Source organism: Mirounga leonina, unplaced genomic scaffold, assembly GCF_011800145.1.
Source record: "Mirounga leonina isolate KUSES-001 unplaced genomic scaffold, KU_Mleo_1.0 Mir_125, whole genome shotgun sequence".
Lineage (NCBI taxonomy): Eukaryota > Metazoa > Chordata > Mammalia > Carnivora > Phocidae > Mirounga > Mirounga leonina.
The window spans coordinates 27,420,804-27,446,120 of record NW_023270305.1 but is presented as its reverse complement, the minus strand read 5'-3'; the positions used below and the strand labels follow the sequence as shown (position 1 = coordinate 27,446,120).

The window sequence follows — 25,317 nt, the reverse complement described above, 5'->3', positions numbered from 1 at the left end:
ACTGAGAATGCCCAGGCCTGGTGGTCGGCCCCGTGGCCAGACACACGCAGCACTTGTCCTGGCTCACTGGCTCTTTCACGTCGCTTCCCTACCCAAAATCAAAAACTAGCTTCTGCCAAATGGACACTGTCTTCTTCCTCAGTGAGGTCACGAGCTTAGAAGAAGGGGTCCCTGACTCGCAGTGGCAGGTCTGCTGGGAAAGGCTGACAGCTGAGCTACACAGGCCGTCCTACACGGGGCCCTCTCTCCTCTGGGCCTGGCAGTCAGTCCAAGCAAAGCCAGACCTGGGACACAGAGCCGACCGTCACCGCATCACCTTCACCATGAGGCCAGAGGTCAGACACGGACACACGGGAAATCCCGGGCACTTCTACAGCACCCCGTTTGCGCTAGCATTCCAGTACAATCCGATCAACCTGCTCAAACCACACTTCAGTGTTCAGACAGGTGCCACACTCTAAGAGCCCCTCTCAGCTCGGGCAGGGGGAGGTCAGAATCCACACCAGTGGTGCACGAGAGCGGCGAGGCCTAGTGACGCTCTACTTCAGAGCAACGCCTGCGTTAGGGCACACAGAGGATCCCCCACGTGTGGGCTTGTGGCGGCCGCGCTGGGCTGCCTCCTAGGTAGCACCAGCAGACTCTCGACAAGATGGGTCCCTGCCTGTCGCACTGATCACTGCCACAGCAGCTCAGCTCGGCTGCTGAAGCGGCACGCTGTGGAGCCTGAGACACGGTCACAGTTGGCACTTCTCCTGCCTCCCGATGTGACAGGCACGCTGGTCCCAAGCCCTTCGTCACAGCTCTTGGTGGTTGAGCTTGGCTGGCCACTGCCTCCATGTCTTACGACTCCCTCCTCCTGCATCTGTCTTCCTCTCACCCTCCTCTGTCCCCTCTGTTCTCCCTCACGTTTCCATGTGTCTTGACTTCAGCACCGGCAGGATTTGGCCTTGAAAGCCTTTGACACCCAATGATATCAAAGCGCTTTATGTTTTGAAATTGGGAACTGATAGATCACAATTCAGCATTTAAATTTTCCCATTTGGGTCCTTGTCATTATTTTCATTGCTATTCATACCCAATGGCCTTTTTCTTTTTAATTATTATTATTTTTTTAATTTTTATTTATTTATTTGACAGAGAGAGACACAGCGAGAGAAGGAACACAAGCAGGGGGAGTGGGAGAGGGAGAAGCAGGCTTCCCACCAAGCAGGGAGCCCGATGCGGGGCTCGATCCCAGGACCCCAGGATCATGACCTGAGCCAAAGGCAGACGCCTAAAGACTGAGCCACCCAGGCACCCCCCCAGTGGCCTTTTTCTAAGATACTTCTAAGTGCCTGGATATCCTCTGGGGTTAAAAGTACTGCATAAGTCACTTTATTTAAAATGTCCTATGAGGTTGCCCATGAAAGATCTAATAAAGGGTGCCTGGGTGGCTCAGTTGGTTAAGCGACTGCCTTCGGCTCAGGTCATGATCCTGGAGTCCCGGGATCGAGTCCCACATCGGGCTCCCTGCTCAGCGGGGAGTCTGCTTCTCCCTCTGACCCTCCCCCCTCTCATGTGCTCTCTCTCTCAAATAAATAAATAAAATCTAAAAAAAAAAAAAAAAGGAAAGATCTAATAAAAAAAACTCAAACAGGTTGCTACGAATAGAGAATTACTCCCATGCTTACCAAATTTACCTACCTTTTCATTGGCTAAATGTAGGAGACAGGCAAAGGCCAGAGGTATAGAGAGGTTCTGAGCCATGAGAGGAGGCAGGCTGAAAAACAAAGAGGCAAGTATTTAGCTAGGTCACTGTGGTTCTAGGAACAAAGGCTCTTTCAACAACCATCAATACACATGTCCAGTGAATAAACTAATGAGAAACAAAGAAATATTTCAGATGCATTTTATAAGCAGGTTTTTCCAGTTTCTTATTTGGAAATAAAATATCACTTGTTCCATTCCAGCCAATGGTGCAGAAAAATGCCTTTTTAAAATTGGTCTATATTAACTCATTTATCAATGCAAAGAAGAAACAGAAAAACTGCCCCAAATATTAAAACAGCAGACTGTGTAAGGGTCTGTCACACTAGCAGCTCAGGCTAGAGCACTCTCAGCTGGGGCTCAGAGCAAGGGGTGGCGAGCCCCCTGCATTCCTGGCACGTACCTCTTCTGCAAGTCCTTTGTGAGCCCGCTGAGCATCTTCTCATCAGCCACCTTCACCGGATCCTCTTCTTTGCCAGTTTCACTGTGGTTTGTCTAACAGAAGAAGGATATTGACAATTCAGACATTGAGAGTCAGTTTACTTTTGAGAAAGCAACATAAATTTCCAAGTTCTATCTCTGAAAAGTTGACATCTGAATGAAACCAAAACATTTTCTAAGTTACATCTTGAAGGGGACCCATGCCTCAGCCCTGGACCATGATACTGACTACCAAGTTATGGTAAATGTGGATGTCAATGGCTAGTATAATCCCAGTAAAGGAAAAATTGCAAAGAGGCTTCTAGGTTCCTCTGAAGAAAAAAAAATACAAAATAACAAAAGCCATGATCATTTATAGCTTCAACTGGACTACACAACCAAGGGCAGCACAGAATCCATAATCTATCAGGCAAGCAGTTATCAAAGGATATCGTGTTTGGTATTTGCATTAAAATAACCCAGAATGTGTACATGATGAGAGGGGTGGGGTGACAGGATAGGATGGGTGACAGTTTAGATAAAAGTCATACTTAATTGGAAGTAGGTATTCACTATACTATACCCTCTCTACTTGGAATATGTTTGAATATTTTCCTTCTTTTTTTTTTAAAGAGTTATTTATTTGAGAGAGAGAGCGCATGCATGAGTGGGAAGAGGGGCAGAGAGAGACAGAGAGACTCCTCAAGCAGACTCCCCACTGAGGGTAGAGCCTGACGCGGGGCTCGATCCCGGGACCCTGAGACCATGGCCTGAGCCAAAATTAAGAGTCAGATGCTTAACCAACTGAGCCACCCAGGTGCCCTGTATGAATATTTTCATGATAGAAAACTTTTTTAAAAAAAGAATAAATCCTTCATTAACCAGAATCCCTGGAGAACAAGGTATTATCAGTCATTTAAATTCCAAGTTTAAGTAGAACCCCTTTCCTACCTCTAAAAAAGCACATTTCTCTTACATTTGTATACTATTCAGTTTTAGTTGATAAAACCCTATGAATATGACTGAAGCTTTATCTGATATCCATGACTACACAGCTCAGGGTCCTCAATCAAATCATGATTTTAACTTCTCAGCCAGCAGGAGGAGGTTTAAAAGAACAGGTTGAGTTTGGAAAGCTCAGAACACTGCCTGAGCAGAAGAGGTCCAGAGGAGAGGATGGAAGGATTCTGGTTAACTGAGAGTTCCATTTAGTTGGAAAGAGTTAGTCAACGTTTCACCTTGTTCTGAAGGAGAAAGAGACAATTTGACAGCAAAATTTTTTTTTTTTTTTTACTACTTTTCTACTTCGAAGACGTATCCCTATTAGATCAAAGGGCTCAAACATTTCACGGCATGTGAGATGTTAGAATTTGCTTTCTAAAAGAGTCATTCATCAACCTAAATTGCACCAGCTGTGAATATGTACTCCAAATTTTTCCTCAACTCCGTTTAATTAATTGCTAAAGCTATTTTAAAGCAGCATAAAATGCTTTGATTTCTATTTTGTGATTACCAGCAAGGCTGAATAACGTCCCATGCACTAGTTTACCATCTGTATCACCTTTTGTTCATATACTTGGTTCATTTCGCTTTCAGAGGGGTGAGATCTTCCTTGTATTTCTGAATGAATGCTTTCTGTATTTGCCCTATTGATCTTGGAGCCTAAACCATGAGCCATTCCCCTCCCACATGCTGGGCACCTAGAGAGTGAGCAGAACATGTTACCTCTGTGTCGGCTTGCTTGGAGGACTTTGTCAGCAAACTCCACATGCTCTGTTTCAACTTCTTCATGTCCATCCTTTTGGCAGTCTTGGCATAATGAATTTCAATTTTATTTACCTGAAATAGATATGTGACAAAGTAAAATTAAGCAAAATAAAGAAGCATTTACCACCAACCCATTGTAAAATCAAAAGTCTGGAGTTCAAATAAAGAATCTGGTTTAGTTTGATCAACAGAGTTACAGAGCTTCCTTTGGATATACCAAAACATAGTCCCTCATTTCAATCTAATTTCTTGTTGATCAACTGCAATCTACATTAAGACTAACCTGGAATTCCAGTGTAAAAGGGATAGGTCAAATATATATGAAATCACCAAGCCGGTCATCTGGTATGGGACAGACAGATGCTTAATGCATCATCATTTCATATGAACTGAATCTGGCCAAGATCTATTTATTTCCTTCCTTCCTTCCTTCCTCCCTCCCTCCCTCCTTCCCTTTCTTTTTTTTTGAAATATTTTATTTTTAAATAGAGCACTCTACACCCCACATGGGGCTTGAATGCACAACCCCGACATCAAGAGTCTCATGCTTCATGGACCGAGTCAGCCAGGCGCCCCTGGCCAAGGTTTTCCAGAGCCAAATAGCTTGCCTCACCCAAACAGCACAGAAACTGATTTTCCCTGCCTGCAACCTTCATTCACATACTTTACCACTTGCCTCTAGTCATATGGTTTATTACCATCTATCTAAAGAGATGGCTAGTTCCATACAAACTTAATTAGCCATCAGCTCATTCTCAACATGGCCCTATTTAAAAGTCAGCCACTTGGAGAGCAACAGGTTAAAATTGAGAAAGAAAAAAAAAAAAAAATCAAGTCCAGACCAATGTGATTCTCATATAGGAGGAAAATTAAATAGTTCTCAGGCAAACAATCTAACATAATTCTTGGCTTTCACCTTTACCTTCTGAGGCTCAGCTACCAGATTTGACTCCCCATAAGTGGTGATGTCCAATCCTTGGACTTCAGGCACGTCACCATTCTCTTGTGCTGTCTTAGGTGGATGGCAGGATGTGAGGTCAAAGGTGCCACCTGGTCCCACAAATAAGTCATCTGACTCTTCATAATCACTGTCAGCAGCCTGGGCAAGGAAACAGTTCTTCAAGTTCAGCAGAAGCTGCCTGAGAGGCTTTGAAGTATCCTTGAAAAAGACTCTGTATTTACACATTAAGAGCAGAGCACCTGAGAGTTCATTACGTGAATCAAGCCTAGGATGGACTCCTAGGTGCCTCCAGTGATCTTTGTGTTATACATAAACTCTATGAAGAAGATATCTGTTAACTAAGACCGCCAGAGCAAGTTAGAAGGAATAATCACAACTGCCAGTGTCCCCTTTGGCTTCTAGCCAATTTAAGATTTCATTTTATGGGACGCATTTCCAAAACACCAGAGATCTGACCCACATGCCTCACCCAATGTGAGCACAAGAGGTGCCAGGGGACCCCAGCTGGCGGCGGGGGTGGGAACCGTGCCTGGGAGCCATGAAAAAGTCATTCTTGGAGCAAGCCCAGCAGGAATGGATCAGATCTCTGGGCTGGGACCCAGGACTTCGGTTTTTGAGCAGGCTCTCTGGGTGATTCTTATACCCCCTGAAAATGTGAGAAGCACTCTCCAAGAGGTCTGGATTTTCACTAAAAGTTCACAACCCAACTCACCTCCAAGGAAGATGATAAGGTGAACAAACTATTCTTCAGTTCTTGTCCCTCTCCCCTCAGGGACACAGAGGAGACCTAGTATTTTTCCCCCTTCTGTTATTTACATTTGCCTCTCATTAGTAGACTCACCAAAGGGATAGTGAGATTATTTAGTCTAAACCAAGATCTAAAGATGGGGAGTGGCTTGTACAAATTCACAACGTAAGAACCAAAATCAGAGCTACAAGCCCAGTCTCCCGAATCTACCCCATCGGCTTTTCCCTTTCAGATCACACCATCTTCACATGTCTACATGTCCTGTCTCCCTAGGCAAAAATAGTAGCTCCTAAAAGCAAGAGGAATATTTTCCTCTGAAATCCCAAAATAAGTGCTTTGTACAGGCTAAAGACATTGATTGGTTTGTTGGAGTATGAACATTTGCTTTCCACATACAGGGCTTGAGGTAAAGCAGGCCTAGGTTTTGGCTGTTTCCTCAGCTTTGCTCCATTTCCTGATGCCTGGGGGGCGGGGTAGGCAGCTGCAACAACCCCCCCCTTCCCCGCCCGGTTTAGAATTTCCTACGGCTTTCCTCCATATAGAGAGAGCAGATAGGGAACAGGAAAGGCTCTTCCACTTACGAGAAAGGACAGAGCTCTTCTCTCCTTTTACCTGTAATCCAGGACAAAAGTTGGAGGTGTCATTAGGGTTGTTGTAATCATAGTCTCCAATTTCTTCATAATGTTCAGTTCCTGCTCTCTGGCCTTGGGCCATCTTAAGTAACTAGAATGAAGGAAAGAACAACTTGCAGAAAGCAATTTCTAGAAAAGCAGCTCTAACCTAGTTTGGATAATAACCTTAGTTCTTATGATCAAGCTCCTAGAATTACAGAATTTTAGAGTTCTAAGGGCCCTGAGAAGTCATCTAATCCTGACAACTTCAGCTGCACAACTCCGTTCTAGAGCAAGCCTCAGGGTAGAAGGGCTTGGAGACTCCATCCATCCCAAATAAACCAGAGCAGCTGGTTTGCAATTATGTCTGCACACAACTTCATTTGAAAAAGGGTTCATTAAAAAAAAAAATTATTATATTAAAAAAAAAGAAAAAGGGTTCATTAAAAACAAAACTGCCTATAGCTATCTGAAAAGAAGTCAACTTGTTGCTGCTCAAACAATTCTGAGAAAACCCACTCACAATTTTTTTTTTTTTTAAAGATTTTATTTATTTATTTGAGAGAGAGACTGAGAGAGAGAGAGCATGAGAGGGGGGCGGGTCGGGAGGGTCAGAGGGAGAAGCAGACTCCCTGCCGAGCAGGAAGCCCGATGCGGGACTCGATCCAGGGACTCCAGGATCATGACCTGAGCCGAAGGCAGTCGCTTAACCAACTGAGCCACCGAGGCGCCCCCCACTCACGATTTTAATTCACAGACAGCTGGTGTCCCATTTCTGGGGCAAACCCTGCTCCCTACATAGCTAAAGGGAGAAACATCCAGCTCTTCTCCCTGTCATTACACCCCCAGGTCCTCGTTCTGCCTTCCAGTGCCTCACAGAACAAGTCTGCCTCCTCTTTTGGGAATGCCTGTGACCACACTCCTTCAGATTATCTGCCGGCCATTAGACCAGTGATTTTTACCTGGGGTGTGTCTCTGGGGTGAAGGAAGTGAAGCTGAAGGTATGTACAGTTTACAAGGCATATTGAATATTTTAATACAACAATATACTCCAAAAGCAGCCAAAAAAAACCGCCCTCACAATGTTTTTGTAATAAAAGTCCAAAAATAATATTCAACGATAGGTATTTATTGACTTAAGAAAAGTCCTCTTTCTTCCACAGTTCCTCATATGACGCCATTTCTAAATCCCTCTCCATTTAGGATACTCTCCTTTAGGCATACTCTAAATTGTCCATAGTCTACAAGAAGTGTTTCAGGAAGGGGACGTGACCCCCTCTGTATCAGCTGGTTGCTACTAGAATCCCCCTATCAGAATATTAAACTAGATGGTTGATCTGTACGGTCTCTGGCCAAACAGTGCTTATTAACCCAGCATTTAATTTCCAGGGTTTCCAGAGTTTAATAGTCATTTTCCCTGTGTAGCTCTGCTGGCAGGACAGGGATCTCCAGCCCCTGCTGCCTGGCTGCCCCACCACACACAGTGACTTTGACCCTGTGGACAATCAGAAGCAGAAGTTCTTGCTTCTATAAGAGATAACTCTAAAAAAACCCAAAAAAACCCAACCACCCCTGGAATGTAATGACCTAATGAATATGCAAATTCCCACCTAAGGCCACAATCTTCAAATGGGGGGAGGGGGGTGGTGGCTTGCGGCCACAGAAAGCAGCTCCAGTCCGGGCAAGGTTTGGTAGAAGCGTCCTACTGTCCTGCTCCTTCTGCCGCAGGGCCCCATTTTCCCATTAGAACACAAAGGGGCTAGCACCTAACCAACACCGACTGCAGCCATCGTTTCTACTACTCTGCAACGTTGCATCTCTTTCTGCATTTTTTAAAAAGATTTTATTTATTTATTTATTTTTATTTATTTGTCAGAGAGAGAGAGAGAGAGAGAACAAGCAGGGGGAGGGGCAAAGGCAGAGGGAGAAGCAGGCTTCCTGCTGAGCAAGGAGCCCGATGTGGGACTCAATCCCAGGACCCTGGGATCATGACCTGAGCCGAAGGCAGACGCTTAACCAACTGAGCCATCCAGGTGCCCCTCTTTCTGCATTTTTAAGAGTATTTCTGTTAAGATGTGGTATATATATACAATGGAATATTATGCAGCCATCAAAAGAAATGAGATCTTGCCATTTGCAATGATGTGGATGGAACTGGAGGGTATTATGTTGAGCGAAATAAGTCAAACAGAGAAAGACATGTATCACATGACCTCACTGATATGAGGAATTCTTAATCGCAGGAAACAAACTGAGGGTTGCTGGAGTGGGGGGGAGGGTGGGAGGGAGGGGGTGACTAGGTAATAGACACTGGGGAGGGTATGTGCTCTGGTAAGCGCTGTGAATTGTGCAAGACTATTGAATCTCAGATCTGTACCTCTGAAACAAATAATGCAATATATGTTAAGAAAAAAAAAAAAAAGAAAAAAAAGGTAGCAGGAGGGGAAGAATGAAGGGGGGGAAATCGGAGGGGTAGACGAACCCTGAGAGACGATGGACTCTGAAAAACAAACTGAGGGTTCTAGAGGGGAGGGCGGTGGGAGGATGGGTTAGCCTGGTGATGGGTATTGAGGAGGGCACATTCTGCATGGAGCACTGGGTGTTATGCACAAAAAATGAATCATGGAACACTACATCTAAAACTAATGATGTAATGTATGGGGATTAACATAAGAATAAAAAAACTTAAAAAAAAAGAATATTTCTGTTAAGTAAACAGTATTGATTAAAAAGAAAAATATATTAGTGTTGGTTTATAAAAACACAATGGGAGATAGTGAATATGGTATACATTATCATTAAGGCCTTGTAGAGAAACAGGCAAAATAAGGAAGAGGAAACTGAAGAGTTTGTGTCTATGACACCACAAGACCAGAACACCCAGGAATGCAAATGAGCAGAAGGTCCAGATAAAATGGAATTTAGCAGGAACCACTGCCTGGTAACCCTGGCAACAGTGACAGGCGCTTGCTGCCAGCATCCCCAGAAGAGGCACAGGCAGAAGAAGTGAACAGCGACTGGGGTCCAGCTCCTGGTGGTCTAGATGCTCATCGGAGCAGAGGAGCCTCGTAGGAGCCCGGGAAGATGGCACAGCATTAGGGAACTCCCTGAAGACTGCATGGTCAGGTGCTTGGCACTCACATTACCCCACAAGTCACAGTGGGGCTCGTGTCTACACCTTGATCATGAGGAAGGCCGTGTGGCCTGGGGAAAGCATCTGGCTAGTGAATCCACAACTTCAATGAGAAAGTGAGAGAATCAAGAAATAACTATCACCATGTCCAACATGTATCACCTCAACGAAAGACTGTTTGTCCCCCCTAGCGTTTCAGCACGGAGCCTCAGCAGTCTCACCAGCTAAAGTATTTCCAAATCTTTAGTGTGCCTCGATCCCATAGCTTTCCCTTTAGCTTTGCTACACCCGTTGCATCTCCCGGTGACTGCCCCTGGCTAACACACACCCCTCCCCGCGTGCTCTCCTTTCCTCGAAGGCACGGGCTGGCAGTCACACTGCCAGCCATCTGATGCCTCCCTTGCTACCAGCATGTTCGACAGTAACAGCCTGGAGAAACGAAGGAGCAGTCTTACCCTGGTGCCTGGTTTGAGATGCAGCTGGACAAGATGATCAGTCTCATAGAGGAAATCTGTGGGAAGAGTGGTGGCTCTCCAATTCTGGTTCTCCAAAGTGGACTTGGCCAGAATAGTAGAAGCCTATTAATTAAAAACAAGTTTTTAGGCATTTTTTTTTTGAGAGAGAGAAACTGAGAGAGCACACGTGAGGGGGGAGTGGGAGAGTGGCAGAGGGAGAGAAAGAGAGAAAGAATCCACACTGACCAGAGAGCCTGTTGCAGGGCTCCATCTCACAACCCTGAGATCATGACCTGAGCCAAAATCGAGAGTCAGATGCCTAACTGACTGAACCACCCAGGTGCCCCTAGGCATCTTTAATAAGAATGGTCAAAACATATATATATTTTTAAGTAGCTCGGGAAGGATTTGGGCAGCACTAGTCTGTCAGAGTTCCCCGTCTACGTAAAAGAGTGATTTTGCTAGACATTATTCATATTCTAAACCTGATTCTATCTGCCATTGAGTTTAGGACTATTTCTCGATTCCTCTTGAGTTTGAGGGAGAATGAAACCATCCATTTACTCTAAAACTTAAATTTGTAATGAATTAAAAAAAAATCACATCTGAAAAGAGTGAAAAGAACAATTTAAAAAAGCATAAATGCTAATAAATCTAGCACAAACCTTTGTTTTTTTAAAATACACATCAAAGTCAATATCATCGTCAAAGTCAATTTCAAAATCTTTCTTTATACTCTTCTTTTTGTTCTCTGATTTGGAGGAAGCATCATCTGCAGAAATGAAGACAAATGTCAACACTGTTCACCTCTGTGGACAATACTGTGTACCCATTTTGCAAGATCTTAACCGCAAAAATGTCGGCATTTTTGAGCATAACAGCATTAGGAAAAGCAAACCATACACCTAGTTTCATCCTTAACTTATAATTTGTGGTCTTGCTAACAAAACACAATTAAAAATACACTAATTAATCCCTTCTTCTTTTCAAAGAGAGAATGCAAAACACATAATGCTGGCATGGCCCTTCAGAGTTCTAGAGTCCTGCCTTATAAGCCTGTGGTCATTCCCACGGATGGCCACTGTTCAAAGTCACGTGGATACTGGATGATCATCGACACTATCTCTTAAAGTTCATACTTGGAAGTACATATATTCAAACTTAGAAGTACATACGTTTGAGTCGGGGTCTAAAGCGCCAGTGATCCGGGCCAGCCCACATCGACATGGTACGGGGACTAAAATAGGAATATTCTCCAGGTTTCATGGACAGAAGGGGGCACATGGTCCTAATGTCTCCATCCCCCAGGGGAATCATTTCTTCCCTGTAACACACATGAAATGTTTTTACATGACCAACTGTGTACATGTCAATATACATAACACAATCATGCCATTTACATGCAAAGCAGCATGTGATGAAATTGAAGACTCTACCTACCCACTTCTCCACAGATGAGCAGCATTTCTAAGAGTAAGTTCAATATAAATATTTCGTCTTAATAATTCCTTAGTTTTTACGTCATCAAAGTGCTTTTCTCTTAATTCTATAACATTATGATCATAGCTATACAAGGTTTTAAAGTGCTTCATGAAATGCAAGTTTACTCATTTGAGAGACAAGAAAGAGTGGCAGAGAGAAAGTAAGTTGTTTTTGTTTTGTTTTTAAATTTTATTTATTTATTTGAGAGAAAGAGAGAGCACAAGTGAGAGGGTAGCAGCAGAGGGAGAAGCAGGCTCCCCGCTGAGGAGGGAGGCGCATGCGGGGCTCAATCTCGGGACTCCGGGATCATGACCTGAGCTGAAGGCAGACACTTTAACCGACTGAGCCACCCAGGGACCCTGGAGATAAAGTAAGTTTTTATGTAAGAATGCCAGAGTCGGTAAAATGCCAGAGCTGGGAGTAGGACACAATTCTCTGAATCAGCTTCAAGATCTTTCTTTACACAAAGCTTCCTGCCATACAAGATGATAATCTCTCAGTCTTTCTTTACCATCCTTCCGTAAGCGAGGGCTCCAATAACACTTGTAGTGCCTACGAAAAGTGAACAGATGTTATTCTGATTTGTCCCCTAACTGATTTGGGGGTGGCACTTATAATCTGTTAAGCCACCTAGCTTTATTCTGTGCTGTGTGTGAAGAGTCTAACTGGCCAGTCCAGCATGGTAGTTGGGTTTGGTTTTTCAACCTTTCTGCAATGTCCTAGTATGTGCAGGTAGCTTTCTCCTAAGGCCTGATACGTCACAAAGTATATCAGTGCTGCTATACCGCCCTCTAAAGGTAAAGATAACAAGGAAACCTCAGACGCCGAGCAGCTTTTTATCTACACTGAGCCATATGTATACATCCTCTTTACAACAAGCTTTGTGGAATAAGGTTAAAAAGCTTTAAAAGAGGACTTTGCTTTTATCTACAGAATCTTTACTTTAAAACCAGGAAACTGTATTTGTCTATTTATTGTATAATTAAAATTTAATTTTATTATTTTTTAAAGGTTTTTAAGTAATCCCTCCACCCAACGCGGGACTCGAACTTACAACCCCAAGATCAAGAGTCACATGCTCGGGCGCCTGAGTGGCTCAGTTGGTTAAGCGACTGCCTTCGGCTCAGGTCATGATCCCAGGACTTGTAACGGTGGGGGGAGGGGGGGTCCTTGCTCAGGAGGGAGTCTGCTTCTCCCTCTGCCTGCCACTAACCCTGCTTGTGCTTGTGCGCACGCGCTCTAACAAATAAATAAAATTTAAAAAAGAAAATGCACTAAAAGAGCTCATGATCCCGGAGTCCTGGGATCGAGTCCCACATCAGGCTCCCGGATCAGCGGCGAGCCTTCTTCTCCCTCTGACCCTCTCCCCTCTCATGCTGTTTCTCTCTCTCTCAAATAAATAAATAAATAAAATCTTAAAAAAAAAAAAAAAAAGAGTCACATGCTCTACCAACTGAGCCGGCCAGGCGCCCCTAAAATCTAATTTTAAAAATTAGAAGATATGAAAAAAATTCACATTTCTAGTATGTAGAATGCCTATATGTTACTAAGTAACAATTGTACTGCACTGTGAGCTCCAGAGGGAGAAAGAAGATGGCTTCAGTGGAATCTCTGCTCAATTCTCACAGATACTCTTCTCTTTTGGCAGTCAGGCTGTGAATTTATTGGGAACTTACAGGCAAAGCTATAAAGAGCTTGGCTCCCATTCCCTGAGAATCTCTGGGTCAGGGCGGCACTAAGGCCCTTGAGGCTTGAACTCCAGCCATTTTGTCTTGCAATATACAATGCTATGTGGCAGGTACCCTCTTGGTCCCAACTCCCCAACTCAACAACTAACCTACTTCCCAGTTCCTCAGTTTTCCATCAAACTGCCCCTCCATCAAACTTCTCTAATCCCCTCTGGGGGAACTATTTCTTCTACCTGCCCCTCAACCACAGGGCCCTTCTAAGTTAGCACCAGTTTAGCACATCACATTAATACCTGCAGGTTAAAGGTCTCCTCCCAGCTGGCTCCGTGAACATAGCAGAATGCCTCATTCCTGCATGCATGGAGCAGGCTGTGGTGTGGGCCTGGACCACAGACTAGGTCTTTAACCATAGCAAACACCTGTCCCGCAGACACTGGCTACAGCACACACGGGCCACTGCTGCAGGAAGAAGCAATGCGCCCAAGCTGCCATGGGACATACGGCACTTTGTTAGGCCTGGCCTTGTTAATGTACGGTGCGCGCAGTGGTCCAAGGGTTGTCATCCAGGGACTGGTAACATAGGGCACCCTACAGAACACTGGCATTTATGATTCAGCACTGCCCTACCCCACCTCGACCAAGAGAAGCCCTTAAAGACCTTTCAGTCCAGGGACGCCTGGGTGGCTCAGTCAGTTCAGCGTCTGCCTTCAGCTCAGGTCATGATCTCAGGGTCCTGGGATGGAGCCCCACGTTGGGCTTCTTGCTCAGCAGGGAGTCTGCTTCTCCCTCTGCCTGCCGCTAATCCTGCTTGTGCTTGTGCAAGCATGCGCTCTGACAAATAAATAAAATTTAAAAAAGAAAATGCACTAAAAGAGCTTATCCTCCCAACCTGCCTACCATTTCTCACTTTGTAGAAGACAGAATGGGCACAGGGACAAAACTGCAGGTATATCAATAGTACAGATCAGGAGAGGAAAGGAGGGTGCCAAAGGGCCTCGATGGTAGTTTTGCCTAGAGGTGCCAAATGTTTAGCTGTCAACTTCTATTCAGATGTGAAGAGACATTATCAATCTAGTCATTTCCCACAGGAGCAGACAAGTTATCCTGGACAACTTCTAAGGTTTTACCCCATACTAAACCAGCTTGGCTGTCCCCTGTCCCAGGAATGCGAAATTGTTACAGGCACAGGAGTTAACAGAGGGGCTGTTCACCATGATCTTATGGAATCTCCTACACCCAAGCCTATTTACCACCTTTAGAGGCCCTTGGTGCCACAGGATTATGGGATCCTGCTTCCAAATTGTATTCAAAGTTAAAACAGTACTCATCTCTTAAGTATATATAATAAAGGCCAACAAAGTTCTGATTTTCTTCTAGGTCTACTAGAGTAATAAAAAATTTAAATTGAGGGGCGCCTGGGTGGCTCAGTCGTTAAGCGTCTGCCGTCGGCTCAGGTCATGATCCCGGGGTCCTGGGATCGACTCTCACATCGGGCTCCCTGCTTGGCGGGAAGCCTGCTTCTCCCTCTCTCACCCCCTCTGCTTGTGTTCCCTCTCTCGCTGTGCCTCTGTCAAATAAATAAATAAAAAAATCTTAAAAAAAAAAAAAAAAGGAGTGATAACCAGATATTTAAAAAAAAAAATTTTAATTGCTAAAGACCCAATTCTACCACCTTTCCTCCTGCCCAACATGCTTGGTTTTATCTGCTTATTTAGTTTCCCCTGCTTTGCTTGTCCCTGGTCTGCCGATCTGGTTAGCCCAACACTGCCCAGCCCCTCCTCTTTGCGTGACCTTTCAGGCAGGGGCCACTTTGTTTCTGTAATCAACTTAAGCCTGTTGCTGTCTATACCTGATCTGGAGTGATATAGCCAAAAGCCAGACTACACATCGTGCGGAGAAAGCACGCTCCATGCTACCAAAATGCAAGTGGTAACAACAGCCACCACCGAAGTCGCTACTATATTCCAGGTATTTTTCTCCAGCACTTTACATATCTTAATTTTATCCTTACAAACTCCTGCAATGTCACCAATAGGTGGCTGAGCCACCACCATTCACAGGTGAGTATGATTCCACCGTGAGTCAGAATGGCTCTGCCTGCGAGGACAACGTGGCCAGCACACCAGGCTAGCCAATCTCGGAGATGAAATGAGACTCTCCCAGCAGGAAATCTGTTAAGAACCAATAGAAAGTTCGTCTGGGGGGCGCCTGGGTGGCTCAGTCGTTAAGCGTCTGCCTTTGGCTCAGGTCGTGATCCCGGGGTCCTGGGATCGAGCCCCACATTGGGCTCCCTGCTCAGCAGGAAGCCTGCTTCTCCCTCTCCCACTCCCCCTGCTTGTGTTCCCTCTCTCGCTGTGTCTCTCTGTCAAATAAATAAATAAAATCTTTACAAAAAAAAAAAATAGAAAGTTCGTCTGGGAACCTCTTCCGTGGCCCTGAGAACCTTACGGGCAGCTTTGAGCGTGGCAGGGCTCCTTCCAGCTCCTGAATTCGGTGTGATCCCCGGCGGCACTGTGCTCAGGTTCATCGTTCGCATCAAAGTCGTCCTCCACGGGCCCATCAGGGAAGTCCTCGCAGTCACTCTCCTCTACCTCGGCATTGACGTCAAACACCTGCTCGTTTTTCTTGAACTTGTCTACCAGGGCAGAGACAGACTGGAGAGGACAAAGAGAGGGTCCTCTAGTTCTACCCATCCCTGCAGCCACCCCAGGCACTGCTGGGGTCACAGCCTGCCTGGATGTGCCTTCTCAGCCCTAAGTCCCAGGTTCCAGCTTCTCCTCCCCCCTCCCCTCCCCAGAGTCAAGGTTCTCACAAGAGTAAAGCGCTGAGGAAGTTTATATTGTGCAGCACAGGATGAAGCTGTATTGTCATTAGGCACATTTCATAAAACATGAAACAGGAATCTGCATCCATTAACCAAATGTTTAGAGAAAACAGTTTTCCATGGAGACCATCTATTCTGGAAGTGATAGTAAGTAGGCTAAAGGGGGCCATGCTAAAAATATACAGAGAAAAGCTTTACACATGACAATTTCTCAGGAAACTCTGTGCCAAGGGACTCAACCCCGAAGAGCAGGAAATTCCTTGAGCCTGACAGCAGCCTGAGACCAAAGGCCTGGAATTAACCGTGTTCAAGGGGATAGCTGATTAAAAAAAAATGTGCACCCAGGAAAGACAGGGCTGCCTCACCCTCCATTCCTACCCCCCGGGTTTTAGTCCCTACAGAAGTGCCAAGGGAAATATTTTCTGTACTCCTGGTTAAATAAAAATGATGCCATGGTTTTGGTTCTCACTGGGCAGAACTTGTCTTGGGCCATGTCACTGAAACCACGAGCAGCTGGACAAATGCCCAGAGCCCTCAGAAGTCTAAAAGTTGAACTCACCTCATTATGTGTCTCACTGTCCCATTTCGTGAACTGGAACCCGGCCAGGGAGGGGCAGATCTGGCCGTCCTCCACACACTGCTGCATGGGTGCTGGAGAAGACAGGAGATGGCAGAAGAGTATGGAGGGAGCAACCCCCCACACTCAGAGTGACCAGGGCAGCATGATGGAAAGGCTCAGTCACCCCGTTCTGTGGCAGAGGCTGGCTCGTGGCCAAACTCCAGGTCACAGACTTCTGTCCAGGGAGACAACATATACCCACTCTAGAGGTAGGCTCCACACTGGCACTCCAAGAATTAGTAAAACATTAGGGCAGAGCCTGAAGCACAGACATTTGACTCTGAAATGGACTCCGTGCCCTATGCTGGAGTTGGGAAATCAAAAACCCTTCCTTAAAGTGTACTAACCGCACAACCAATCACGCAGTGTTACTTATTTTAGTCCTAAACTAAACTGGCTACCTCACAGAATTAAGGTCCCAGTTGAGAGCATAAACTTCAAAAAGAGACTGTTAGCACAAATACTTGCACTAAGAATTTAGACAAGAATGGAAAGGAGGAAAGTAGGCTCTGTAACATCTGCGTAGTCCCGCAGGCAGAGAGGGTCAACTTCACGCAACACACGAAAATGACGCACACAAGTGCAGCTCCCGTATTCCGGCGCCTGGCCTTCCCGCCACCCATGGGGGTCACAACATTCTCAGACGATCCCCCAGAGGGGTGTGGAGAGTAGGATGGGAGGGGGAATAAAATCCTTGCCAGGCCAGTAAAAGGGGCTGACAAAAGGACGTATCCAGGGGCGCCTGGGTGGCTCAGTCGGTTAAGTGGCTGCCTTCAGCTCAGGTCATGATCTCAGGGTCCTGGGATGGAGCCCCGCAAGTCTGCTTGCCCCTGTGCCTGCCGCTCCCCCTGCTTATACTCGCTCGCTCTGACAAATAATAAATAAAATCTTTAAAAAAAAAAAAAAAAGGTCCAGTCTCAGACCACCAAGGTAGAGTCTGAAAATAACTCACAATGCCCTCTCCTCCTCCAGATGCCCCGGATTGGCTAACAAATAAGAACAAGGCCTCTCTGGCTCAACAAAAGCCTATGAAAGCCCCTTGCCCAAGTCCAGACTCTGACATTCCTGGCTGGCCCTGGGCCCTAAAACATCACTGTGAGAGCTGACTGCTAACAGGGGCGCGTGAGGGATGTGGCACATACGGACCAAGAGCAGTGGCAAGCGTTAGCTACTGCTGTTAGCCTCCGTGCCGCTGATGGGGACAGAAGGCCGTTTCTCCTAAGGGGATGCCCAGTGTGGCATTCCAGAGGAACCTTCTGGGTAATTTAAACAAGCAACATCATGATGGGCGTATTATGGAACCCATGGTTGTACGGAAACTTCTCTGATGACTGAAATGCTCTGGTGAAGCATTATGTGTACTCACCTTTTAAATCTGTCATTTCCACCCAGCCTAAATCTGGCAGCTCCAGGGGTTCTTCGGTGGACAGAGTCTGCACATCGGAAGGAAAGAGCAGCTCACTTCTATAGTCGTGGCAGTGGAGGGTCGAGAGAAACACCCCTGCTGTGCTGCACTCATCGAATGAGGCCGCCGTCTTCTGAAACATGGGATCGATCTGACCATACAAACAGAGAGAACCGACAAATTACGGGATGCAGCCAAAGCAAACAAAATCTCATTCACTGGACCCTTGCTCATTCACAGCTCTATCTGCTGAACTGAAATATCTCTGCATGTGAAAGAAATAGGGGGAGGGCTTTCTAATTGATCAATAAAATCCCATCCTAGCAGATACCAACTGAAAAGGAAGCCTGTGCGTAGTCAGCTGAATAAATGTGCAGCGTTCAAGTACACAGTAAGTGGGAACGAGCTTCTCCTGTGTCATTCTGTTTATAATCCACATGGACAGTACCCTTCTGCTGGTCTCTTTCCACAAGTCTCTGTTTTCAAATGGTTGAATGCTACCACCACAAATTCTGTGGACTTAAAAAGCCTGTGTGATGGATCTGTTCACAAGATCCCATTATGACTCTGGGCAGAAATATTTGTATATTTGGAGAACACAACCAAGAGATTCAGGGGAAAGACAGGCAGAGTCAGCAGGACTAGATGGATGGGTAAAAGACGGGACAGGCTGTAAGAGGGCCCCACGGCTGGGGGAAGGAGCAGGAGTGGCACAGCCAGGTGATGGCAATCCCAAAAGCAGACCTGGGCACAGTGCACGAGAACAAGGACAGAGCAAGACACAGGCACGTGTGGCAAGAAGGCAGAAGCCACCTGACTCTACCAGTGGCCCTGGGACGGGAAACACATTGGGTATTGGGTTCACAGGTCTCCTTTATTTCTCAGGACATAGCTACTGTGGAGAGAAGGGGCCTCAAGGAGAAAGACAGATGTGGCTTCTGGCTCTTTCCTGGCCCCCTTAGCTCTGAACCTGACCTCACCAGAACTGAGATTCTCCTCTCGCCTTCCCAATAAGCCCGTCTCAGAATCCTTCTAGCCCCAGAGTATCACATACATCACCTCCACGTTCTCCTTGTCTCCTGACCCTCAGGCAGTCAGTTACACAGCCTGGTGGGTCTCCCTCCTAGCACATCTCTACCATCTACCCCTTCCTTCTTCACCCCTGTTGCCACCAATACAACCCACGCCTGAGTTAATCCTTGTCTCTGGTCGCTCCCATTTCCTATCCTAAAAATACTAGTGTTGTTACTCCCATTCCTTTCCTCAAATGCCAACCACAGCACTGGCTTCCCACCTGAAGCCCCACACCCTGAGAGGTCCTGTATGCGTAGTTAGTGAAAACTCAGCATTTCAAAGAGTCAACACAGAAACTGTAACACTAAAATAAAGCTGAGAACACTAAGATAATTGTCCTCACTTTTGTCTAGAATTACATCATGCAATGTGAGAACAATGGTTCTTTCATATAAATTAGATCTCATTGACATTTTTGAGTTATTTGATGGGAAAATGAATTATTGGTGACTGCATAGTTTAGGTAGATGAACCTTTTGTCTTTTTTTTTTTTTTTAAAGATTTTATTTATTTATTTGAGAGAGAATGAGAGAGAGCACATGAGAGGGGGGAGGGTCAGAGGGAGAAGCAGACTCCCTGCCGAGCAGGGAGCCCGATGCGGGACTCGATCCCGGGACTCCAGGATCATGACCTGAGCCGAAGGCAGTCGCCTAACCAACTGAGCCACCCAGGCGCCCTGTCTTTTTTTTTTTTTTTTTTTAAGTAATCTCTACACCCAGCGCGGGGCTTGAACTCATGACTCCAAGATCAAGCACTGCATGCTCTACAGACTGAGCCAGTCAGGCACCCAGGTAGGGGAACCTTTTGAAACAAGGGTCCACAGCAAGGAAGAGAAACATTAAAAGGAGACCCTATATTCCCCACTTCTTTCTTGAAGGTTCTCTCCACCTACCAGCTCTAACTCATTCATTTTATATTATTTTTGTTTATTTTAAAGATTTTATTTATTTGTCAGAGAGACAGTGTGTGCACAACAAACTGCATGTTTCACCCTTGTGAGTAAATCCTGGCCTCTAGCAAACTTGTACACTGTCCGGCTCCTTAAAGAACCAGAACTTTCCTATTTCACGGCCTTTGCTTGTGCCTCTGCCCAGAATCACCTTCCTGGCAAAGTCCATCTGACAAATACCTACCTTGCCTTTAAGGCCCAGTTCAAATTTCACCGCTTTCATAAACTCTGACCTCCACCCACTCTGATTTCCTATAGTATGTGCCTTGAACTTCCTTGCATTGTGCTCTCGTGGTATAAAGAACTGGAGCATAATCAGGTTGGAATCTCCTATGACAGCAAACATTTTGCACACACAGAGCTGTGTCCAAAACAGATCAGCTCATACACAAATAAGAATTCTCAACTTGCACCCACAGAACATCTGCTTTCTCATTTCCACGCCATCTCCAAGAGAATACGGGTTCAAGAAACAGTTGAAATTTCAAATTCTAGGTTTCTGACAATCCTTTGTTCTTGTTTATCTTCCGAATTGGGCTTTGGGCTATTACAAGTTTACAGCAGCTTACAGAGCAAAAAAAAGCTTTCTAGGATTGGGGTACTCGGTGTTTCTTCAAGACTAGTGGTTTCATTTGGCATAACCGTGGCTGACCGCCACAGGATGAGAGGGAGCAGCGCTGCCTGCCCTCTCGTTTTCTCTTTAGAACGATGGGAAAGGCTAGTTAGTACAAGCCTCCTCAGGCTCCCCAGAATTGGGTCTCTCTGGTTGGAAAAAAGATGATTGGAAACAGAATTTCCAACCATATTGTTGAACTGACATTTCACTTCAGAACCAGAAGCAGAGGCAAGAATGATAGTGAAATTAATACTCAGATTATCTAAGAAGGGGGAAAAACATGGAGAATTGGGGAGGTGAAAGGAAGGTGGGAGAGAATTATATGGCTCCCCTTCAGATATATACAGATGTATACAACCTATTGCCATGGATAAAGCACTTTGCCAGGAATAGATTCACTACCACAAAACCCGTATGTGGATGGAACTAGTGTTAACCTCTTTCTACAGTTTAACAAAGTGAAATTCAGAGCCTTTTCCCAGGGCCACACAGCTAAGATAGCAGAACCAGGATCTGAAATTTATATCTGCTGCCTCCAAATCTGGTGCTGTCCAAGGTCAAGGCTGACATATGGATAAATACAACTCCCTCCCCACAAAGTACCTGCCACCCTTGTTTCCCCCCTCCCTCTCCAGCCTTGGCCTCAGTGTTCCCACCTCCACGCCCATCCACACACAGTCCTCACACCAGCACAGGCTGGAGCCACTAGGCAAGCCCAGAGCAGAACCACCCCATCACTCAGAGTGAACCCAGCAAGTCTCCTCACTCCTAGCCCCCTGCGTGCTCTGTCTCTACCAACTACCATCTGCCATGAGGCCACCAGGACTAATCTCATCATTGTCCTTGATTTAGTTTATTTATTAGTCACACATAAAAGACCCAGGACCCCCCAGAATTCTACATTTCCCAGGCTCCAAACCTCTTTGGCCCCCATCTCCCTCTCCTAACAACGGATATTTTCCCCCCAGGACCCTCTAGAAATTCCCTATATTCCCCAATTCTTTCTTGAAGGTTCTCTCCACCTACAAGCTCTAACTCATTTTACTTTTTGTTTGTTTATTTTAAAGCTTTTATTTATTTGTCAGAGAGAAAGAGAGCGTGCACACAAGCAGGGGGAGTGGCAGGCAGAGAAAGAAGCAGGCTCCCCACTGAGCAAGAAGCCCAATGCAGGGCTCGATCCCAGGACCCTGGGATCATGACCTGAGCTGAAGGCACACACTCAACCGACTGAGCCACCCAGGCGCCCCTAACTCATTCATTTTAAATTGGGGACAATATCATTCTCAAGGAAGTGAAAACTGGTTTTTGGGGGAGGGTGAAAAAAAATCTTAGAAATTACAATGACTTGTGGTTCTCCAAGCCTCAACCCTACCTGATAAAATCTTATTCCACAACCATTCATTTCAAGGGCAGGGGGAAGGAAGAAAAGATCTAAAAAGGCCCTGAAGGGGGAAGAAAATGACAAGAGGCTGAGGAGCACTGCTCTAATGGAACCCTGCCTGCCCGAGGACAGGGCTTCTGCACAGGCCAGCGCTGCAGCGCTCCGAACACTGGCCTAGATGTGGGAGAGGGGAGTTCCTTGTTCCTCATCACGACTTCCAGACTAGTCTCCCTCCTAAGTCCTACAACCCTCTGCTTTGAACACAGTAAGGTCAGACCTCACCAGCCTCTGCCCATCTGTGTTTCGCTCACCTTCCAATCCTCAGGTCTTCCCCCTTCTTGGAAGATTTTAATATTAGCTCTTGGCTTATTATTATTCTCCAACTTTACTGCTGTCCTAGTTTTCAGTGGTTTCATTGTCCATATATTGATCCATCCAACACTCTGGCCTCTTAGTTCCTTGATATCCTCACCTTCAATGGTCTTGAGCTTCATCCTGAAAACCCAGGACTTCAAGAGATCCCAGCATGAATGCCACCCCAGGACTTCAAGAGATCCCTTGGCTGTTCTCTGAACTGAATCAGAACCATGACTACAGCCTCTCCATATGCTCAAACTCCAAGCGCCCCTGGCAACCACCTCCTACCTTTCCAGCCAACACCTTCTTGTCTCAAAGAAGTCTTTGACTCACCGTGCCCTACAACGCACTGCTCACATGGCTTTTATGCTGTCTCTTACTCCCCTCTTTTCCTGGCCAAAGTCCCATAGGCAATGATTGTAAGCACTCCCTTGCACGTGCTCTTCACTCCAGTGCTCCTTTCTAGCTGTGTCACACTGACTCAGCAAAACACAATCCTACGTTCAATCCCACTTTCTGCCCACTTCATGCTCACACCCACACAGCTAACTAACCATGGCTGCAGAAACACACAAAGTTACGCCTCGCTTTAAATCCATCTGCCACGGTCCTCAGGTCAACCCTGAGGGCTGTCTGGCAAGCAAACTATACTTCCGGAGTCCATTCGCTCACCCACCCTCCTACTTTTTTCTCTCTTCAAACCTTTACCTTTCCTCCTCCACACTCAGTCAGTAGATGCTCTGGCTTCCTATTTCAAGGGGGGCACAACCAGAAGGGAATACGTGGAAGCTCCCACGTGTGCACACTCTCGTCCCATCCCTCACCAGCCATGGGTGTCCCTTAGCCAAGCTCTGCTGGTGCTGTCCCTTCCCTTCCCTTCTCACGTGCTCAAGGACTCCACTCGAGCAACTCTCCTCTCTTCTCCACTAGACTGTTGCTATCAACAAGTAAACATGATGTTAATCCTCCCATTAAAAAAGCAAAAAACAAGAAAACCCTCTAGACTTTACTTTCCCCTCCATTTGCCACCCATTACTCTGTTCCAATTTACAGCAAAACTCTTCAAAAGACCAGCCCATACTGCCTTCATTCCTCTCTTGCCATGTGATTGCCCCCATTATTATGAAAAATTTCAAGCTTACAAAAGTGTTGAAATAGTAATAAGAACCTCTGTGTAACTTTTACCTAGATTCCCCACTGCATATTAGCTTTCCCTCTCCACCCCCCCACCCCAAACCTTTTTGAAAGTAGATATGCTGACACTTTACCTCTCTGCCAGTTAAGCTATTGCCTCTCAGCCCCCAACCTACCTTCTATCAGCCTCTCTGTGATGCTGGCTCTGGGACCACATCTGGGCTTTGCCAGCCGCTCTCTGGTAGGCTCCACCAATAGGGGGCACTAGAGGGAGACTGCAAGGCTAGAAGGGACTTGCTTCTTTCTGGAGCCTTCCTGTTCCTGTCACCCAACAGGGCTTCTTCAGCCCAGATGCAGCAGGTCCTACCCTACTTGTAGCACTGAGTTCAAATTGCACTTTTTCTCACACTCACAGAACCAGCCTTATCATATGCTCCTCACAGACACCAGCACCAACCAGCATGCCCTCCTCAGAGGTCTGGGTCCTGGGCGCACGAGCCCCTCTAAACTCAGGGACACTAGCGCCAGCCAGGCAGCACCCCTTCCCTGGAGGTCTGAGTTTCAGCTCCATAGGCTCTTCTCCAAGCTGACCAGTGGCCCCAGGCTGCCATTTTGGCATGGCTGATCACTATCTCCTCCCTGACACTTTCTCATTTGGGTGCCACACTCTCTTGGTTTTCCTACCTACTGGATGTTTCTTCTTTGGCTCTCTGAACTCTTAAGATTGGGGTATCCCAGGGCTCAGTCGTTTTTCCACAGACGCTCATTCCCTTGGTGATCAATTCCAGTCTCTTGACCTTAACTGCCATTTACAAATGTTGTGGAGGTGGGAGAAAGGAGTAATTTAGTCCACTGTTGGTGGGACAGTAGGCTGGTACAACCCGTTTTTGAGGGCAATGGAAATTCCATGACTCAATGTTCTTATGGATATAGTCTCAGAAGAGCACAAAGATAATATGTACAAGAACATTCACTGAGATACTGCTTTTAACAGCAACATTCTTAAAAAGCTTATACCAACACTGTTGCTTTAAATTAACTATGCTAAAGATAAATGAGGCCTCTGGCTTCCTTTAAGTAGAAATTCCTTAGGACCTGCCAGATCATAAAGCTGTTTAGAGCAAGGACTCTAGAGCCAAGCCACTTAGCTTCAAATCCTAGCTTACTTAACAAGCTGCATCATTTGGGGCAAGTTATTTAACAGCCTTGTACTTTGATAACCTCCTCAGAAAATATAACAAGGATGTTGTGAGGATTAATTGAGGTCACATGGCTCACAGACTTAGGGCAGCACAGGGCGCCCAGTAAATGCACAAAAAATGTTAGCTCTCATCATCTCTGCTGCATGTTCCTGGAAAGAAAATTAATGGTTTAATTGATCAGAGTCCTCAGTAACATGCCATCTCTTTCTACTCAATCATCCTAAAATATTGTGGGAAAAGCAGGAACTTACACCCTAGAGTCTTAATGTGAAGCTAAGGGAAGATAATGCGGATGCCACTTATATATTTGACTCCCATGAGGCCCAAGCAGGCACATACCAGTAAGGCAGGCGTGGCCCTGCCAAGTGTCAGCCGCTGAGGCTCTGAATTAGTCAGAGACCACACTGCACACAGTTCCTCACCTCACACTTCCGATCTGCTTCGGAGACATTGAGGTTGTTTACATTCTGCTCGATGGTTTTGTAGGAGTGTTTCTTCTTTGGCTTTTGAGCCTTTTTGGTTGTTCCTGTTTCAGTAGCACTTCCATCTGAAAGAAGAAATAAGACTCAGTACTGCAAGGACTGCTTTGGGGCATGTAACTGAACTGACATTAACTCAAAAACTCTAAAGAGCGATTACAACTGAAACGGGCCATTCTTTCAAAGTAACAGGCACGGGGTGCCTGGGTGACTCAGTTGGTTGGGCGACTGCCTTTGGCTCAGGTCATGATCCTGGAGTCCCAGGA

The 25,317-nt window shown here is 45.9% G+C and overlaps 1 protein-coding gene across 1 annotated transcript in view; it reads right to left on the bottom strand.

Annotated features, from left to right (window-relative positions):
• Positions 1 to 25,317, bottom strand: part of NCAPH (non-SMC condensin I complex subunit H) — a 35,174-nt gene that overhangs the window by 2,462 nt on the left and 7,395 nt on the right. Inside the window, exons 6-17 of the mRNA XM_035001001.1 lie at positions 24,995 to 25,119; positions 17,821 to 18,010; positions 16,395 to 16,486; positions 15,460 to 15,665; positions 11,017 to 11,165; positions 10,507 to 10,613; positions 9,842 to 9,964; positions 6,255 to 6,365; positions 4,856 to 5,032; positions 3,892 to 4,005; positions 2,150 to 2,241; positions 1,684 to 1,759 (exon numbers count right to left, since the gene is read on the bottom strand). Coding sequence (XP_034856892.1) covers positions 1,684 to 1,759; positions 2,150 to 2,241; positions 3,892 to 4,005; positions 4,856 to 5,032; positions 6,255 to 6,365; positions 9,842 to 9,964; positions 10,507 to 10,613; positions 11,017 to 11,165; positions 15,460 to 15,665; positions 16,395 to 16,486; positions 17,821 to 18,010; positions 24,995 to 25,119 — 1,562 coding nt within the window. The remainder of the gene's footprint in view (positions 1 to 1,683; positions 1,760 to 2,149; positions 2,242 to 3,891; positions 4,006 to 4,855; positions 5,033 to 6,254; positions 6,366 to 9,841; positions 9,965 to 10,506; positions 10,614 to 11,016; positions 11,166 to 15,459; positions 15,666 to 16,394; positions 16,487 to 17,820; positions 18,011 to 24,994; positions 25,120 to 25,317) is intronic.